The sequence below is a fragment of the Salmo salar genome, chromosome ssa01, assembly GCF_905237065.1.
Source record: "Salmo salar chromosome ssa01, Ssal_v3.1, whole genome shotgun sequence".
Lineage (NCBI taxonomy): Eukaryota > Metazoa > Chordata > Actinopteri > Salmoniformes > Salmonidae > Salmo > Salmo salar.
Genome location: NC_059442.1, coordinates 29,611,152 through 29,631,573, shown reverse-complemented (window position 1 = coordinate 29,631,573; position 20,422 = coordinate 29,611,152). Strand labels below are relative to the sequence as shown.

At 44.4% G+C, this 20,422-nt stretch overlaps 1 protein-coding gene across 2 annotated transcripts in view; it reads right to left on the bottom strand.

The window, feature by feature from the left end:
* LOC106598081 (lateral signaling target protein 2 homolog) overlaps positions 1-20,422 on the bottom strand; it is a 58,400-nt gene that overhangs the window by 12,752 nt on the left and 25,226 nt on the right. Inside the window, exons 2-10 of one of the 2 annotated variants that reach the window (XM_014189170.2) lie at positions 9,212-9,352; positions 6,644-6,781; positions 6,142-6,344; positions 5,948-6,037; positions 5,620-5,709; positions 5,428-5,529; positions 3,768-5,228; positions 2,238-2,336; positions 1,712-1,875 (exon numbers count right to left, since the gene is read on the bottom strand). In XM_014189170.2, coding sequence (XP_014044645.2) covers positions 1,712-1,875; positions 2,238-2,336; positions 3,768-5,228; positions 5,428-5,529; positions 5,620-5,709; positions 5,948-6,037; positions 6,142-6,344; positions 6,644-6,781; positions 9,212-9,352 — 2,488 coding nt within the window. The remainder of the gene's footprint in view (positions 1-1,711; positions 1,876-2,237; positions 2,337-3,767; positions 5,229-5,427; positions 5,530-5,619; positions 5,710-5,947; positions 6,038-6,141; positions 6,345-6,643; positions 6,782-9,211; positions 9,353-20,422) is intronic. The other variant, XM_014189201.2, reaches the window with a different exon arrangement.

Genomic DNA, 20,422 nt, shown 5'->3' with positions numbered 1-20,422 from the left:
ATAGTTATTTTGCAAAAGAAAGCAACAAGAAAGATACATGTTTCAATTGCATGCCACCGGAACTGGAGGCGTGCAAACTAGGCATAAACAGGATACCGGCTGCCGCTGTGGTGCATATGATAAGAGAAAAGCCAAGTAGGCTAGTGCATTGTGGAATACAGTGTAAAGTCGTTGGAGGGTGTTTGGTAAAGTAATAAAAGTACATTTTCATTTTATTTCGAAGTCAAAGTATTAATAACAAAATCATGAGCAACATATAGACTGATTTACCCCATCAAACTACAGCTATACCCTTGGAGCGAGAGACCACTATCCATTCTAGGATCCCTATTGTTTTCTCTATATATGCAACCTCTTGGTGATGTCATTCAGAAACACAATGTCAACTTTCACTGTTATGCAGACGACACACAAGCTGTACATTTAGATGAAACATAGTGAAACCCCAAAATTGCCTACCCTGGAAGTGTGTGTTTCAGACAAGAAGAAGTGAATGGCGGCAAATATTTAACTTTTTAACTCGGACAAAACAGAGATGCTAGTTCTAGGGACCAAGAAACAAAGAGATCTGCTGTCAGATCTGACAATGAATCTCGAGGGTTGTACAGTCGTCTCAAATAAAACTGCCTCCTTACACTGGCTTCCGCCGATTTGGTTCTGCAGTACATACCTACACGCACGCTAGTCACAAGATGCAGGGCTCCTTCTAATCAAACAGCTGGTCTCAACCTTTAAATCTTTACTGATACTCATCTCTTCAGTAGGTCCTATGATTGAGTGTAGTCTGGCCCAGGAGAGTGAAGGCGGTTGGCAAGGCACTGGAGTGACGAACCACCCTTGCTGTCTCTGCCTTGCCAGATCCCTTATCTCCACTGGGATTCTCTGCCTCTGACCCTATTACGGGGCCGAGTCACTGGCTTGCTCACGCTCTTCCATCCTTCCTGTCCTCGGGCTTGTGCGGTGGGGAGATCTTTGTGGGCTATACTCGGCCTTGTCCCAGAGTAGTAAGTTAGTGGCCTGCTGATATCCCTAGTTGTGTGGGGGCTGTGCTTTGCCAAAGTGGGTGGGGTTATCCTTGTCCGGGGGTAACTTTGGACAGGGCCACAGTGTCCCCTGACCCACCCGGTCTGTCTCCTGTATCTATGCTGCAATAGCTTGTGTCGGGGGACTAGAGTCAGTCTGTTATATATGGTGTAATTCTCCTGTTTTATCAGGTGTCCTGTGTGATCTTAGATATGTTTGCTCTAATTCTCCCATCGCTCTCTCCCCCTGGAGAACCTGAGGCATGGTCCTAGGCCTGATGACTCCTGCCTGTCCCCAGTCCACCTGGTCATGTTGTTCTGTCTGTGGCCACGGAACCCCCAACTAACATTAACTCCGAGGTGCTGACCTCTTGCACCCTGTACAACCACTGATTATTATTTGACCCTGCTGGTCTTCTATGAACATCTTGAAGAACGACCTGGCCTTACTGGCCACGTACTCGAATAATCTCCACCGGGCACAGCCAGAAGAGCAAGCCTGGTTCCCATCTAGGTTTCTTCATAGGTTCTTGACTTTGTAGGGAGTTTTTCCTAGCCACCCTGTCTCTACATCTGCATTAGTTGCTCTCTGGGGTTTTAGGCTCGGTTTCTGTACAAGCACTTTGTGACAACTGCTGTTGTAAAAAGGGCTCTATAAATACATTTGATTGATTGAGAGAGAGACATACCCGATATGCAGACGAAGAGGCGGTGGATGAGGTCACTGCTGCTGTGGAAGCGCGAGCGGATCTTGTTCCTGGCGGCCATCTTAGCAGCCTGCAGGGCCAGCTGGATATCATGGTGGTCCAGATCCTCTGACGTCTCCGAGCTCGTGGTCAGACTGCTGACAGGGCTGGAGCAGACAGGGGGAGCGCACATGCCAGAGAGAGGGAGAGATGGAGACATACAGTGAAGGGAGATGGAGACAGAATGGAGAGATAAGAGGCAGGGGGAGGGACAGCCACATTCATTGTCATTCTTAACACACAACACTGCTCACCAACATATTGTGTACTGTACTGAATATGCATTGTACAATAGGGGTTGTGTTTGATTTCAATCTCAAAGTGAGTAATGGGTGAAATAGAGACGTTGATGGGAAAGGTTTATATGACCATAAGCTGTAACATAGGGATGTATGAAACAGACCACACACACACACACACACACACACACAGTACAGATACAGCCGCTCACAAATGGGTCAGCGGTTACCTGGCTGTGTAAGCACTGCTGGACAGACTACATGTGGTGACAGACACACTCTCACAGTCACTACTGGAGACTGAGCTGAGAGGAGAGTCCTGAAAAAAACTGGGAATAACAAAAAAAGAGGAAAAGCTACATAATTAAATAAAAAATATAAACTGATAACAGATGGGCAATATAAAATAGGATCTGTGAATGTTACGCTACAAAAGTAGCATAAAGCAAAGTGCAAATGGCAAACAGAACATAAAACTGGATGACAAGACGTGGATTAAATTAGCCAGAGACCAGACGTGGAGGAAGTTTGCTTTCTAAAGAGATGTAAATGACTGTTGTTAAGGCCTACCTGCTTTGAAGTGGAGCCCTGATAACACATCACCCAAACACCACATGTATAGTGCATTCTGAAAGTATTCAGACCCCTTGACTTTGTCCAGAATTTGTTACGTTACAGCCTTATTCTAAAATGGATTCAATTGTTTTCCCCCCTTATCAATCTACACACAATACCCCATAATGACAAAGCAAAACCAGATGTAAACATTTTGCAAATGTATTAAAAAGAATTAATAATTCACATACAATTCCAGTCAAAAGTTGACACACCTATTCATTCCAGGGTCTTTATTTGTACTATTTTCTACATTGTAGAATAACAGTGAAGACATCGAAACTATGAAATAACACATATAGAATCATGTAGTAACCAAAAAAGTGTAAAACAAATCAAAATATATTTTAGATACTTCAAAGTAGCCTTGATGACAGCTTTGCACACTCATGAGAAACAAGATTCTCTGGTCTGATGAAACCAAGATTGAACTCTTTGGCCTGAATGCCAAGCGTCACGTCTGGAAGAAACCTGGCATCATCCCTACGGTGAAGCATGGTGGTGGCAGCATCATGCTGTGGGGATGTTTTTCAGCGGAAGGGACCGGGAGACTAGTCAGGATCGAGGAAAAGATGAACAGAGCAAAGTTCCCGAAATCCTTGATGAAAACATGCTCAAGAGCACTCAGGACCTCAGACTGGGGCGAAGGTTCACCTTCCAACAGGACACTGACCTTAAGCACACAGCCAAGACAACGCAGGAGTGGCTTCGGGACAAGTCTCTGAATGTCCTTGAGTGGCCCAGCCAGAGCCCGGAATCGAACATCTCTGGAGAGACCTGAAAATAGCTGTGCTGCGAAGCTCCCCATCCAACCTGACAGAGCTGGAGAGGATCTGCAGAGAAAAATGGGAGAAACTCCCCAAATACAGGTGTGCCAAGATGGTAGCGTCATACCCGAGAAGACTCGAGGCTGTAATCGCTGCCAAAGGTGCTTCAATAAAGTACTGATTAAAGGATCTGAAAACTTATGCAAATGTGATATTTAAGTCTAAAAACCAGTGTTTTCTTTGTCATTATGGGGTATTGTGTGTAGATTGAGGGGGGAAAAAACTATTTAATCCATTTTAGAATAAGGCTGTAACGTAACAAAATGTGGAAAAAGTCAAGGGGTCTGAATACTTTCCGAATGCTCTGTATATTCATACCTAGTGTTCTTCTTGATCTCTTCCTTGGACTCACTGTCTGCCTCTCTGGTCCCCGTCCTGTCACTTCCCCCGCTGGCCTGAGGCCTCCTCACTGTCCTGCACTGGTGGGAACAAGATTCTGGGGTTCCCCTTACCCCAATGGGGCTCCTGTTCTGCTGAGGCCCCGGGGCCACCACCACCAGGCACTTGTCACAGCGCTGGTCCCCTTCCTCCTCCCCTGGAGGTGGCTCTGAAGAGCAGCGAGAGGGGGGCGTCAGCTGGGGGGGAGAGACCCCATTTCCATGTAGGTCGTGTCCTGAGGAAGCTAGGCGGCAGGCAGAGGACTGGATAACAGAGTTGTGGGGCTTGCAGTGTTTGTCCAACCCCAGGCCCATTCCCAGCCCTGTGGTGTCCATGGCGAGGGTGTCATCATGGCCGACCTCACAGCTGCCGCAGCAGACACAGGAGTTGAGCAGGCAGTTTGTGGCCACCAGGGGGGTGCACGGCTCTGTCTCTGAGGAGGAGAGGGGTCGGGGCAAGAGCAGCTTGTCCACAGCCAGCTCAGTCAGGCTGGGGGAGTGGGGGTTGAAAATGACTGTGGCCGATAGCTTCATCCCTCCCATGCGGTGTGCAATGACCTCAGCAGTTTCCGCCCCCTCCAGGCCCACCTCCCAGCCGTTAGTGTAGGACAGGGGCTCCCGGCCAGGGCTGGGTCGCTTGGTGCTGGGGCACTGTGAGGGCTGGCCGTGGGGCTGCTGGGACAGATCTGACTGGGCTTCAGTGGGCCAGCCATTCCTGGATGAGTCTGTCAGGGGGCCAGGCCTGCTGGACTGAGGAGAAGAGAGCTGAGGGGCTTTGGAAGGCGAGGTTAGACGACTGCTGGTCACAAGGTCCCCTCCTGCGTCCAGGTCCTCCATGAAGAAGACTCTGTCCTCCTCCTCGTGGTAGAGACCTGTCCTGCCCTGGCCCACCAGCACTCGGATGGGGGAGGCCTCGGTGCTGGAGCCACCGATAGAACCCCCTCTGTTGGGGCGGTGGGCTGGGGACTGGCCCTGGCTGGGAGGGGACAGCAGCGTGAACATCTCGTCCCCCACGCGGTGCACCATCATGTTGAGCTGTTCAATCTCCTCCTCATCATATTGCATGGAGCAGGCCTGGTCCGCCTCCTCTGCCTCCTCACACAGACTACCCCGCTCCTCCTCTCCCCCCCTCTCCACCTCCTCCCACTCCCTGTCCTCCTCATCCTGGATGTGGGAGATGCACAGAGACAGCACCTCCTGCTGCTGCTCCCTCTCCTGCTCCTTCTCAGTCAGCTCCTGTGGGATGTCACCGGTGGGGCTGCTGGATGAGAGGGGGTCTGTGGCGATGGTGGGGGCTAGGGTGGGGGGAACCTCTGGGACTAAGGGGAACCCGTCCTGAGAGATACAGAGGCTCCGCTCCAGCGTCAACAACTCCTCCTCTGACAGGGTCTGCAGCAGGTCCCTATGGGAACAAGACAACCTTAATAAGAAAAAGGTCCAGCCTAAAATAATCACGCAATGAGGATGATAGTGGCCCATGATTTTTAGACTGTTCGGCAAAGTCGAATTATGTCCACAAGATTGTAGCGATGGTTCAGAGCTATTTCCTACCTATGATTAAATACAGAGGACAATCTACATGTGCATCCTCTTAACAGTACCTGATCTTCTTCAGTAAAGTGCGGAAGGGCCGGAAGAGTTCAGACATGTCCCCTGGTTTCCTATCCAGGTTGAGTGGACCTTCACCGTACACCACCAGACCACTGAGGGAGAGACAGGGGGATTATGCTACGTTATTAGTATCAGAGAGTTCTAGAAGATGAACAAGAGGAGACAGAGAAAACAACACTTACCACACAATGGCTAGTCTGGGGATTGTAAACATCAGAGCGGGTTCATAGTCATCGATCATATCTTGGCTGAGATAGCCCAGCTTGAGTGCCCTGAGACAAACACAACAAAGACGTGAGGCTGTGAAATAATATTGGACAACCACTTGACATTTTTTATAAACCCTGCGTGCATGTAGTACCATGTCTGAAACTTGCTAATCCACTCGACATCTGAGTACCAACTCCAACGTTACAAACCTAAACATTCAAACCTAGCCTTCACACAGTCCCATGGCTTTTCCCCGTGACATGGTTCGTCTCTCTTTCTCTGTCCCCCACCCCAACTCACCTCTCCACAGTCTCACAGAAGAGCACAATCACATCCTGCTGAACATAGTATTCTTTGGGAGACTTCACAGGCACCATGGCTGATACATAGCTGACAGAGAGGGAATCATGTAAAAATACATTAAAATACATACAGCCAAATATGTTGTTGATGATGATGTCCAATAGTGTAAGATGTTGATGTCCTGTAGCTACCTGAGCTCAAACTCAGCAAAGAGGCTGTCGAAGTGACGCAGCGTGTCCCTCATGCGGTCTGTGTAGAAGTTGAGGTCTCTGAGGGCCTGGTCTCGCGTGATGTTGCGGACCTCCTCCAGACTACTGGTCAGGTCCTTGGCTAGAGGCCTCATGGCCATGCTCTCTATCTCCCTGTTCATAATGATAGAGCCTGCAGCCAGACACTTCACGCAAAGATGGCGAGAGAAGGGAATGACTTGTGTTATTTAGCCCTTCGTCATCCAGGGTAGTCTCATTCAAATATTGTATATTTTTCTTCAAGACAAACTTGTCTATGCACAAGTGGCTAACACACAGAATAATGAGTTATACAATGATCCAGTTGACCATTACATTGTGAAAACAAATAGGAAACATGACTGTAAATGATGAAAGCCTATAGAGTGAAGCAGACTAACATTCATGCAGAGTATGTATTGTTAACGTGGTGGGAGGTGATACTGGAGGGCATACAGTACAGTACCTCAGCACCAAACCATAGCTGTCCAGCCAGGTTGTCATGGCGAATCTCCTCTGGGAACTTGACACAGAAGTCTCTGTTGGCTCTGTCGCCAGGGATACATTCATCCATGATCTGGTTGATAATGTTCAACACATTGTCCTGCAGACACAGGGAAAGGGACAGAGATTGAATAAATGAGTGAATAAACGTACTGAAAAAAATAAATTTTTGAAAAATGGTGTCAAGATAAAATGTACTGAATGAAAAGTGTCATAATGTTTCACTACCACTGTAAAACCTTCCACTCAACAGCCCCTCTACAGGTAGAGCATTTTACTGCAGTGTCTGGAGAACTCTGAACAGGCTGAAAACAATTAAACAGTCCAATGCACAGAATGGTCCCATTACAGTCCTCAATCACAACGCAATAAAAAAAAAAACTCAACTAAATCCCATAATTCCAGCGGTGCAAACAAACTGTCACGCACAGTGAGAGCTAATCAAGAGCTTGTGTGCCGCTGGCATGTACAACAGTTCGAACAATGAGCCTTTTATCTCCCCCTCTCTCTCCAGGAACAGCACTACGTCTCTGCTGCTAGCCCCGAGGAGCGAGATTAAAAAGCTTAACCACCGACTTTATTGCAGTGCTGTACTACCTACGCCTTGGCCTGTTCCCAGTGCCCCCACCAGCCCAATGTTCATCTGGCCATAGTCCTGTGTGCTACACTACAGCTAGGCCTAATCATGAACACCGTCAGCCTCTCATCACACCACATGACATTGAGATGATACCTACAGTAGCAGAAGATATAGCTTGCTCGCGCTACACTCCTAAGTTGATGCTTTTCCAGGAAAAGAGAAAAGAAGAACGAGCAAATCTCTTCCACTGGTGCAGTCCATGCTGTGAGAGCAACTACGCCAACATAACTTGTGTAGATTGGCACCTCAGTGAGGCCCATGGCCATCAATAAGATCTCATGACAGAAACGTTAGGGTCGAGCGGACAACTCTACACCGTCACACCACTTGGCTTCCATTCTGGGGGTCTCATGTATACGTGGGATTATTAAAGCATGCTAGTAACACAGTGTTCCTTGTCTCGACGAGGTAACCTACATCAAAATCATTTTCTAACCATGGGATTTAAAAGCCTACCTGACAAGTATCCCATGTATTACGCGTTTCATATTTATGTGAAACAAAATGCAGTTTGTGTGTAAGCAAAACACTAGCTGAGAGAATAAGAGGCCGCGTTGCGTCCCTGAAGCACTTCTTTTCTTTCAGGGGGAGACACAGAAAGAGCCAAACCAAGATGGATGATTCTCAGTTGCTGAAAATGTCCTGCAGTCAGCTAAAAGCCTTTGGGTTTACGAAGCACAACATGACGCAAAGCTAACACACAGTACTTCCCAGCGTGGTCAATTTAAGGTGATAATGACGCCAATATAAAAAACTCAGCAGAGAGAGAGAGATGGTGGGAGAAGGGACAATGAGAGCATGGAATGGAGAAAGAGAGCGAGTGGGTGGGTGGGGGAGGATGGAGAGACAGGGAGGAGGGAATAAGAGGGAAAGCAGTTGGGGATCAAGCAGTGACCTTATTAGGAACATCCCCCTCTGGGCCCTGGGTGCACGAGGCTCAGGCACATTGGTGGGCCTGTTAACGACCTCCTCTCTGTCTGCCCCCCCCCCCCGAACATCAACCTAGCAGGCAGCAGCATGGCAGCCATCACTCACAAAGTCCAGACCCCACATATCTGGAGAAAGACCAGTTTAGAAGCCCCCCAACTCCAAATAGACACAAGTCTTCCATCTGTCATGTGACAGGTCTCAAACAGAGACAAATGCGTCTGTGAGGCGAAAAAGTGTAATCTCCGGTCAAGCAGACTAATATCCTATAGTGGATCTACATAACACTGACATAAGTCATAGAAAACAACCTGACAGTCAAACCTTTACTCTGACCCCATAGTGCCTGAAAACATCAATCGAGGTGTCATGATATCTATATAGAAAAGTTGAGACTTCAAGACCCAATCTCTAATAGCTCCACTTCATTGATCTTTCCAGAGTCACTCATCCAAATCTTCATTCCTGACCTGGATAACCTGATAAAGGCTTTCAAAACAGCAACAAAACCTGATTGAATCAACTGCTTGCACTCAGAGGGACTCCTTATCTCTCCTTACCACTGTGAACCGGCTTGATTTAACGGCCTGTCCAATCAATGCTTACTGGGACAATCGCACAACCCCTACCATATCAGCCAACTAATCTCAGGCTTTTTGCAGTTCAAACTCCCCTGTTGTAGAGTTTGTCGTCATCGTTTTAAACATTTGAGGTCAAACTTCAATACCTCAATTCACTCACTTTGATTGGCATGGTGGACTTCAAGTGCTCTCTGCCAAACTGGGTTACAGCATTAACTCTCAAATAAAATGTCTGTGATGGATTTTTATTAACTTATGGAGATGGAAGTCAAAAGGAAATTAGAAACATGGTGAAACTAAATGATTGGAGACCAGCTCCAGAATTGTGTCCGTATTCCGAGGGTACTGAAATGAACCAGTGTCAGCCCCTTTAGATTCTTACCTGACAGGATCTGAACTGGTTGACCAGCAGCGTACACCTCTGAGGGTCCTTCCTCCCATCTAGGCTGTCCAGTTCTGTGGCCACCTGGTTGAGCTCCTCATCAGCATAGTAGAACTGGGCCAGGAGCTGAGGGTCCGTCCTCTGTACAGACAGAGATGGAGAGGTTAAATAAAGCCCTTTTAATCGTAGTAGATCAGCTGAACATTGACATAAGAGGGCATTGCACATGGGGAAAGGGTTTTAAATAAGGCACTCCCATCTCCTCTATATCCCAGTTACAACAATAGGTCGTGTGGGGCCTTCGACTTTATTGACAACAAAGACATAATACCATGAAAACAGGATTACGGAGGTGTACATGTATGAGCACCAGGACGGTGAAATGGATGGAAACAGGCTGGGTTCTAGAGGGTGGGACATTAACAGATGGTTAATATGGTCTGTTCTCTCCCCAGAAGAGCAGGGGTAATTAGAGAGCTTGGCCCTGGTAAAGGATTTGTGTCATTATCTCACACCGTGTGCTGTTCCGTAGGGAAGAGCACAGCATAGCAGATCATTCCATTGCTAAGCACATGCACAGCCACGCCACTCAAAAGGGTTGGAGAGAGAGCGAGAGAGAGCGGAGAAAAGAGGGAGCAGAAAGGGAGAGGGAGCAGGTGGGGACCTATCTCCGGGAAAGCTGGAGTAATAAAATGTTAATGGTTATGAAAACACAACAAAGGATTGATGCGGCAACATCACCATCCTCCTGCTTAAGGGAACCTGACAACACAGACTGAGGGGAAGATTACTGTGGCTATGTTTTTAATGATATTTTCTTGAGCCCCATAAGCGGTTTCCCTTAAGTCAGTCTTGATGTACCGTTCTCACACTCCCTCTCTCAATAATAAAACAAATCAGCATGAAGAAAAACAGTTATCAACCTACAGTTGTGATATAGGAAGCATATAGGCCTACTCTATAATGTCATATAGCCCTCTATCCACTGAATAAACACAGCCATGTTGAAGGTGGTATCAGGTACTGACAAAGCGCACACACACACACACACACACACACACACACACACACACACACACACACACACACACACACACACACACACACACACACACACACACACACACACACACACACACACACACACACACACACACACACACACACAGATCATGTCACTGTTGAATATTAAGTAGGAAAATCTCTGCCATGGAAGGCAAATAAATGTTTCACACTTAGGGGTGGAAAATAATTTACTGGGCTCTAATATGTGAAATATTCCAAAACATGCATCCTGTTTGCAACAAGACACTAAAGTAATACAGCAAAAAATGACGCAAAGCAATTAACACTGTGTATATTCAAATTAACAAAAAGTTATGTTAGGGGCAAATCCAATACAACCCATTTTTTGAGTACGACCCTCCATATTTTCAAGCATAGCGTTGGCTGCATCGTGTAATGGGTATGCTTGTAATCTTTAAGAACTGGGGAGTTTTTCCAGGATAAAATTTTTTTACTTAGAATGGAGCCATGCACAGACAAAATCCTAAAGGAATCCGTTTCAGTCCGCTTTCCACCAGACACCTTTCAGCTGGACAATAACCTAAAACCCAAGGACAAATTATATACTGAAGTTGCTTACCAAGATGAATGTTCCCGAGTGGCCTAGTTAGTTTTGACTTAAATATACCTGAACATCTATGGCAAGACTTGAAAATGGCTGTCTAGCAATGATCAACAAACAACCTGACAGAGCTTGAAGAATTTAAAAAATAATATTGTGCAAATATTGTACAATCCAGGTGTGCAAATCTCTTAGACTTACCCAGAAAGATTCACAGCTCTAATCACTGCCAAACATGATTCTAACATGTATTGACTCAGGGGTGTGAATACTTATGTAAATTTGATTTTACAGTATTTAATTTTCAATAAAATGTAGAAAATATTCTAAAAATAGTGCCCACACACACACACACACATTTCCCTAACCAGAAACCATGGATTGATGGCAGCATTCATGCAAAACTAAAAGCGCGAACCACCGATTTTAATCAAGGCGACTGGAAACATGACCGAATACAAACAGTGTAGTTATTCCCTCCACAAGGAAATCAAACAAGCTAAGTGTCAGTATAGAGACAAAGTAGAGTCGCAATGCAACGGCTCAAACACGAGACGTATGTGACACGGTCTACAGCCAATCATGGATTACAAAAAGAAAACCCACCCAGACAAATTAAATAACTTCATTGCTCGCTTTGAGGACAATACAGTGCCAGTGACACAGCCCGCTACCAAAGCCTGTGGGCTCTCCTTCTCCGTGGCCAACGTGAGTAAAACATTTAAACCCGTTAACCCTCGCAAAGCTGCCGGCCCAGACGGCATCCCTAGCCTCGTCCTCAGAGCATGCGCAGACCAGCTGGCTGGTGTGTTTACGGACATATTCAATCAATCCCTATCCCAGTCTTGTCCCCACATTCTTCAAGATGGCCACAATTGTTCCTGTTCCCAAGAAAGCTAAGGTAACTGAACTAAATGACTATCGGCCCGTAGCACTCACATCTGTCATCATGAAGTGCTTTGAGAGACTAGTCAAGGATCATATCACCTCCACCTTACCTGATACCCTACATCCACTCCAATTTGCTTACCACACCAATAGGTCCACAGACAACGCAATCGCCATCACACTGTCATATCCCATCTGGCCAAAAGGAATACCTATGGAAGAATGATGTTCATTGACTACAGCATTTACCACAGTACCCTCCAAACTCGTCATTAAGCTCGAGGCTCTCGACCCCGCCCTGTGCAACTGGGTCCTGGACTTTGATGGGCCGCCCCCAGGTGGTGAAGGTAGGAAACAACTCCACCCCTCCGATCCTCAACACTGGGGCCCCACAAGGGTGCGTTCTCAGCCCTCTCCTGTACTCCGTTCACCCATGACTGCGTGGCCATGCACGCCTCCAACTCAATCATCAAGTTTGCAGACAACACTAGTGGTAGGCTTGATTACCAACAATGACGAGACGGCCTACAGGGAGGTGGTGATGGCCCTCGGAGTGTGGTGTCAGGAAAATAACCTCACACTCAATGTCAACAAAACAAAGGAGATGATCGTGGACTTCAGGAAACAGCAGAGGGAGCACCCCGCCCCCATCGACGGGACAGTAGTGGGGAAGGTGGAAAGCTTAAGGTCCTCGGCGTACACATCACGGACAAACTGAAACGGTCCACCCACACAGACAGTGTGGTGAAGAAGGCGCAATAGCACCTCTTCAACCTAGAAAAAATGTTGGCTTGTCACCTAAAACACTAAAACAACTTTTACAGATGCACAATCGAGAGCATCCTGTTGGGCTGTATTACCGCGTGGTACAGCAACTGCACCGCCCACAACCGCAAGGTTCTCCAGAGGGTAGTGCAGTCTGCAAAATGCATTGCCGGGGGCAAAATACCTGCCAGAAGGCGAAGTCAGTACAGGTGCATCAAAGCTGGGACTGAGACTGGCAAACAGCTATAGAAAACTCTCTCTCTCAGCACACATGTATTTGAGGAGTTTCTACCATTCTTCTCTGCAGATCCTCTCGAGCTCTGTCAGGTTGGATGTGGGGCATCGCTGCACAGCTATTTTCAGGCCTCTCCAGAGATGTTTGATTGGGTTCAAGTCCGGGCTCTGGCTGGGCCACTCAAGGACATTCAGAGACTTGTCCCGAAGCCACTCCTGCATTGTCTTGACTGTGTGCTTAGGGTTGCTATCCTGTTGAAAGGTGAACCTTCACCCCAGTCGGAGGTCCTGACTCATCTCCCAGTCCCTGCCGAACATCTCATTCCAGTTGACCAGGGAAGCTCTAGCAGGGCAGAAATTTAACTGACTTGTTGGAAAGGTGGCATCCTATGACGGTGCCACGTTGAAAGTCACTGAGCTCGTCAGTTAGGCCATTCTACTGCCAATGTTTGTCTATGGAGATCGCATGGCGGTGTGCTCAATTTTACACACCTGTCAGCAACGGGTGTAGCTGAAAAAGCCAAATCCACTAATTTGAAGGAGTGTCCACATACTGTGTGCGTGTATGTATGTATGTATGTATTCCATAACCAAATATATTGTATTTGCAGCTGGTATGCATAACCAAAAGTAAAAAAGACCCCAAAAAACTTAGCACGAAATAGTGCACATAGAACAGATCTACCACATCTTAGACTTACTTTCAATGAGAATGACAGATCTATAACTCACATTTCTATGTGAATTAGGTCAGGTCGCTGAAAAAGTTACATATTGCAGCTTTAAAGTCAACAGCATCATGAACTTTACCAAGTACCAGGACATTTTAGCTAAAAACCTGGTTGCCTTTGCCAGGAGGCCGTAAGTGGATCTTCTAGGAAGAAAATAACGCCATGTACAAATCAAAACTCACCCCACATTTTTTTTACTGACCACAAAAATCAAAATTTTGCAATGGCCATGTCAGTCTCCGGACTTGAACCCCATTGAAAACCTGTGGTTTGAATTGAAGAGGGCAGTCCATAAGTGCAGACGAAAGAGATCAAGGATATGGAAAGATTTTGTATGGAGGAATGGTCTAAGATCCCTCCCAACGTGCTCTTCAATCTCCAAACATTTTAGAAAAAGGCTCAGTGTCGTTATCCTTGCAAGGGGAGGGTGCTGGAGTATTAAACAGGGGTAACAATTGTGACCCCTATCTTTTTGAGATTTTGTAAAATCTCTTTCTCTGAGCAAATATTAGCATAAAATCATTTCCCTATATTTTTTCTTGGGGGGGAAATATAATATATAACTCAATATTTGTATTATTTATTTTACACAGTTCTTTGCTCATCTTTACCAAGGGTGCTAATAATTTTAGACCTGACTGTACATACTCCATCTCTATAAATCCATAACTTGTGAAGGATGGGAAGAGGCTGCAGTGCCCAGCTGCTAAGATTGGGAGAAAGGCAGCAAGGATTTAAAGATTTACAAAATGCAAAAAACAGTTTGTTCTACTACTGGGAAGGATCAATGGCCTGCCTCTCAACACAATACATCTCAACCAGCCATAAGGCACTGAACTACCAGAACATCCATCATACACATTAATGGAGGGGAGAGGAATGTCTGTACTTTGAGAGAAATGGGCGTTACATTGCTGATATATAGAGAGTGTGAGTGCTCCTTAAAGAGGTTGATAGAGAGGAGAAAAGGCAGTCTGAGTGTGTGCGCGCTCGCGGTACTAAATGAAAAGCATTAGAGCAGAGAGACAAGCAGCTGAGGAAACAGAGGGCCTGTGTGGTTTCCTAAGAACGACAGTAGCCCCGTCAGAGACAGTTAAAGCATAAACACACAGTCTTCACACCACAGGCCATCCCATCTTCAGCTTGGTCAGTGAGCACAGGTCACAGACCACCGGTTAATAAGTGCCTGCTGCTGTAAACACCACCACCACTGAGCCAGGAGGGTAGCTGAGACGATGGTGCATAATAGATGACAAATTCAGACTGAAACAATAGGTTGTTCGTGCTCAAACAACTGGAGTAGAATTTAAAGACAGGATTTTCCATGTAAAAGGAACCATGAGCACCAAGATGTGAAGTTCATAGGTGCATGTTAAATCTGTTGTGAAATGAAAGATACGTCTATATTTTGGAGAAATTAAAGGCATACAGTGCATATGGAAAGTATTCAGACCCTTTGACTTTTTCCACATTTCGTTACAGCCTTAATCTAAAATGGATTAAAGAAAAAATGTTCCTCAATCAATCTACACACAATACCCCATAACGACAAAGCGACCATATTTTCTTATATACCGGTATTGACGCACGGACCGGTTTGGGTTTTTACTTTACCTTGTATAACAGCATTTCAATGTTTGGTTTGTTAAATGTGTTAGGCCACGTGTAATGTCAGTTTTATAGTTTACTCCGTTAGCTACTTGAGTCGTCTCTCTCCCTCTACACACACCCAGCCCTGTCCCTTCCCTCAAGGAGAGCAGCCACTTGCAGTCTGCATGGTCAATGCTGTAGACAACAAGATGTTGGTGACAACAATGCTGCTTTCCACCTTTTCTTTAGGGGGTAGATCAGCTTTAATATTGCAGATAGATTGTAGCTTCCATCAATGTAATTCTCTGCGTCATTTCCCAGCCACCATATATTTTTTGGTGTCCACACACTTTTTAAAATATATTTTCCTTTATTATTTCCCATCTATTTCAGATGTCCATTCAGTTTCTATTTGCCATATATTTTTTCCATTTTGCTTGTTAATATAAATCCACATGCGTTCAATACACTATTAGTTTGTGTATCTTACTGTCTGCAAACAGCTAGTTTGTCTTTTTCTTTGCAATTTCTATCTAAAATAAAGTGTTAACTAGCTAGCTAAATGTACTTAGTTGGGAAGTCAAACTGAATGGCCTGCTGCAGTCACTTTGGAGAGCTCTTTCTAGAGCACCTGGTTAAATTGTGCATATGGGTATTTTTTAAATCTCAAAATGGTTAAAACTGCCTAAGGTCGATGTCAGCATAAAAAGCTATCAGTTGAAGCTAGAGATTTGTTTTTTTGCATTGGATCCGTCTCAATCCACCGCATCCGCCTATGTTGCACTTCTGCATCTGCGGTGAAAGGTGACAGAGCTAGAACGGTGTTTATCAGACCATAATACATCCCAAAAATCATTCTCACAAAAATTGCCTGTAGCGTCTGAACGGTTAGGCCTAAAACTTCTCTCGAAAACCTAAAACTACTTCCCTCTATGGAAAGATGACTCATGATCACAATGGTGTTGTCCGTTTCGCTCTACGACCCCCACAAGCGTCTGAAGTCGGTACAGCTGATCTGCCAACTTCTTTCTGTAGCGTCTGAACAGTTTGGGCTACACACTAATATGACCCCTTTGTGGAAAGGTGAGATTCTCACAAACATATCAGCTGTTTAGCTCTAGGACGCCCACAAACCTCACTCGTCTGAAAGTCCCCCGGTACCAGCCAAAAAAAAGTATATATATATATATATGACTGTTTAGTGACAAAAATAAAAGGGTTAAAAATCTCTCAGATATAGGATAGACACTTCAGAACAAACTTCCCTTAGATTTCTTTTGAAGGGACTGTTGTTCCATGTAGTGAATCTGTTATTCAAAGCGTTTGTATGTTAGATTGGCATAGGCTAGTGATTTTGCTGTTCATTACTCGTCTTGTAGGCTGAGGAAAAGTAAATGTGGCAGTTATTCTAACATCTTCAAAGTGCTCATCCTCAAGTTGCATTTTCTGTTAAGATTAATAACAATCATCTAAATGTGATTTCTGTCATTCTGAGCACCACGGGTGGACGCCCTAATCAGGTTACACACCCAACTCATGTGTCTGCTAAATTTCTCAGCATTTTCCTAACAGAAACCCTGTTATGCCTAGACAATATCTTGATTTACCCAGTTTATCAATAGAGATTTACCACTCAAATAAATAACATTGTTATGTAGTTAGATTAGTAAAAATAAAGTCAAATTGATTGCATCATCGATTCATTAAATGCATACATGGCTACAATTGGGCATCAATTATAGAGTAGTAGCTGAGTTTCTGTCTGGATAAAGACACATTCTGTAACTTTTGCTATTATGCCTTATTTTCTTTCCGTGGTATCATTTTGGTATCGAGTATTGTGATACTAAACCTGGTATCGAAGTAAAAATGATGGTATCCTAACACTACAATAGAGAACACTAGAGTTTAGGGCTGGGCAGTATACCGTATTTTATGATATACCGGTATTGATGCAGGGACCGGTTTGGGTTGTTACTTTCTATACTGGTATTTGAATGTTTAGGTTGTTAAATGTGATACGCCATGTGTAATGTCCATTTTTATTGTTTACTTCTCTACTTGAGTCATCTCTCTCTCTCTCGGTGCCACTTTCCACACAGACCTAGCCACGCCCCCTGTCACTCTAGGAGCGCATTTGTTGTTCATCAACGAGACGCTTACGTTCAGTCTGCCTGGTCAATGCAGCACATGCAACAATGCTGATGACAATGCTGTTTTCACTTTGCTTCTTAAAATAAATCCACTAGCGTTCTATAATTACACTATTAGTTTGTGTTTCTTACATCAGCAAACAGCTAGTTTGTCTTTTCTTAGCAAGTTGCCCTAAATCTTGTGAGACGCTAATTGTTAGCCGCTAATGCTAATAGCTAGCTAGTAAAATGTACTGAGTAAGAGCAAACGTTGCTAGCTAATACAGCCTGATAATACCAGTGATGGTGTAGACCTATATTAGCATGTTGTATGTGCAACAGTATCTAAATCAAAGAGGAATATGCAAAGCAAGAATATGTTAGCTACATGAAGCAGCTAAGAGAAAACATGCAATGTAGCCAAAACTTATAAGGTGCTCTAGGAAACACTTATCAGCACTTTAGTTCCTACCCTGTCACAATAACTCCTCCCTGGCATTTTAATTCGTTGCCATCTCAAACAAAACGGTATTCAAAGTGCCCACTATTATATTCTAACTAAAGAATTAGAACAGTCATTATATTTCCATGATTCCAACAGTTTTGCTCTAATTCGCAAGTCAAATCACAATTGCAACATTTGATTAAAAATAAATCCTAGATTTGCTCATATTGTGCAGCCTTACATGGCAATATGAAAATTCTCTCAATTGAGCAGCGGTGTAAAGTACTTAAGTAAAAATACTTTGAAGTACAACTAACGTAGGTTTTATTTGGTATCTGTACTTTACTATTTTTGACAACTTTTACTTTACTATATTCCTAAAGATAATACTGTATGTTTTACTTCATACATTTTCTCTGACACCTAAAAGTACTCATTACATTTTGAAACCTTAGCAGGACAAGAAAATGGTCCAATTCACGCACTTGTCAAGAGAACATCCCTGGTCATCTACTGCCTCTGATCTGGAGGACTCAAACACAAATGCTTTGTTTGTAAATAATGTCTGAGTTTGAGTGTGCCCCTGGCTATCTGTAAAAAAAAAATAATTAATGGTGCCATCTGGTTTGTTTAATATAAGGAATTTGAAATTATTTATACTTTCTTTTGATACTGAAGTATATTTTAAACAAAATACTTTTACTCAAGTAGAATTTTACTGATTGACTTGTACTTGAGTCATTTTCTATTAAAAAGGTATCTTTACTTTTACTCAAGTATGACAATTGGGTACTTTTTCCACCACTGCAATTGAGTGCAGGAAAAGCAGAAATGATAAAAGTGCTGACACTTGTTTTGGTTATAGTTGAATTGAACAGTATAAAACAAACAAAAGAAAGAAAGACTCATTGAAATCCCTTAGAATGTATGTGTTGCCACCCTCAGATCACTCGCTACTCAAAGCAAATCTATTATTCAAAACTAAAAATACCGTCAAATACCATGATATCATATTTTAAAATACTGTGATATAATATTTTGTCCATATCACCCAGCCCTACTAGAGTTGAGCACACTATAATGTACTGTACTCCTCTTCTGCGCTGTACTCTACTGTGCTGTTCTTTGATGTCCAAACTTTTTAAAAACAGACGTTTAAGATTGGCTAAGATGTGGTCCGTTCCAGATCAACCAAATCTTGTTTAAAATAAATACCCAAATATGCAAAGCAAGGCATTGCATATTTTATTTTACTTCGAGCACCTATTTACCTGAGAATGACATTCATATCCATAATTAGGCATTTCGGTGTAGTACAGATCAGGGACCCATGATGTAATTCCGTTACCAGGTGTAAGTCCACTTCACTTACTGTAAGTTCAATAACCGAAAGAGATTTTTTCAAAGTCAAGGTGTCATGTCATAGCTCAGCTCATTGTTTCTGCAGACATCTTTGAATCTTAATTCGGAACAGATATTTAAACGTTTTTGGAAAACATGAAGGAGATAAACGGGAGATTTTGCATCTGCACAGTTCTTCCAGTAAAAGCATTTTTTTGTAAAATGTTCAGTGTAAATGGATAAAAGTCGTCCTTGTGCAGAGTAGTATGGTTTGTTAAACTTTGAAATCAATGGTTTTTGTTTGGCATACATTTTAAAGTTAAACATTTTAGTCTCAGCACAATTCTGTTACTGTGGAATTGCACATCTAGCAGTCTGCTGTCATGTTCTGTTGTCATACAAACAAGAATGGCATGACAACAAATGTCAGTGGAGTTCGCTGAAGCACTAAACAGACCTAGCTACTGAGCTACCTTCCTTTGCATGTTAGTCAAATGATTGTCTGAAGGATGACATGTAGGACATACAAGCAGCTGGATAGGAAGCTGTACCAGGCCAGGGGCTGGCGTTTAGGGACACAACCTAGCTCATACAGAGGAATGGCATTCCTCTGGGAGTTTCTGGAGGACACAAGCGAGGCCCACCAGACTCAGAGGAAGACAAGAAGCTATTGAGATAGCAGTGGCCCTATGGCCTACTCTTGCGGCATGCCACATTCAAGAGGGAACATTCCAACAACATTGCATCATGGGCCGAAGTTGAGAGTGGGCGATATGCTGGCCCATCTTTCATATGAGGGTAGAATCTGGAACGGTCATTCTCATCAAACTTCCCTGATCAGTCATATTGAAACACTCCCTTCCCATATTTTTATATTTGGTATGATACTTAGGCTTACAGTAAAAATACGATTGGGTCGACAATAGCTTCTCCCTTTTCCTCCTGGCTACCCCAACCCTGGCCAACAGCTCCGCACACCACGCAGCTACTTGCCCAAGCCTCCCCAGCTTCTCCTTCACCCAAATCCAGAAAGAAGATGAGCTGCAAAACTTGGACCCGTACAAATCAGCTGGGCTAGACAATCTGGACCCTCTTTCTAAAATTATCCGCTGCCATTGTTGCAACCCCTATTACCAGTCTGCTGAACCTCTTTCATATCATCCGAAATTCCTAAAGATTGGAAAGCTGCCGCGGTCATCCCCCTCTTCAAAGGGGGTGACACTCTAGACCAATACTGTTACAGACCTATATCATCCTGCCCTGCCTTCCTAAAGTCTTCGAAAGCCAAGTTAATAAACAGATCACTGACCATTTCGAATCCCACAGTACCGTCTCCGCTGTGCAATCCAGTTTCTGAGCTGGTCACGGGTGCACCTCAGCCACGCTCAAGGTAATGAACAATATAACCGCCATCGATAAAAGACAGTACTGTGCAGCCGTCTTCATAGACCTGGCCAA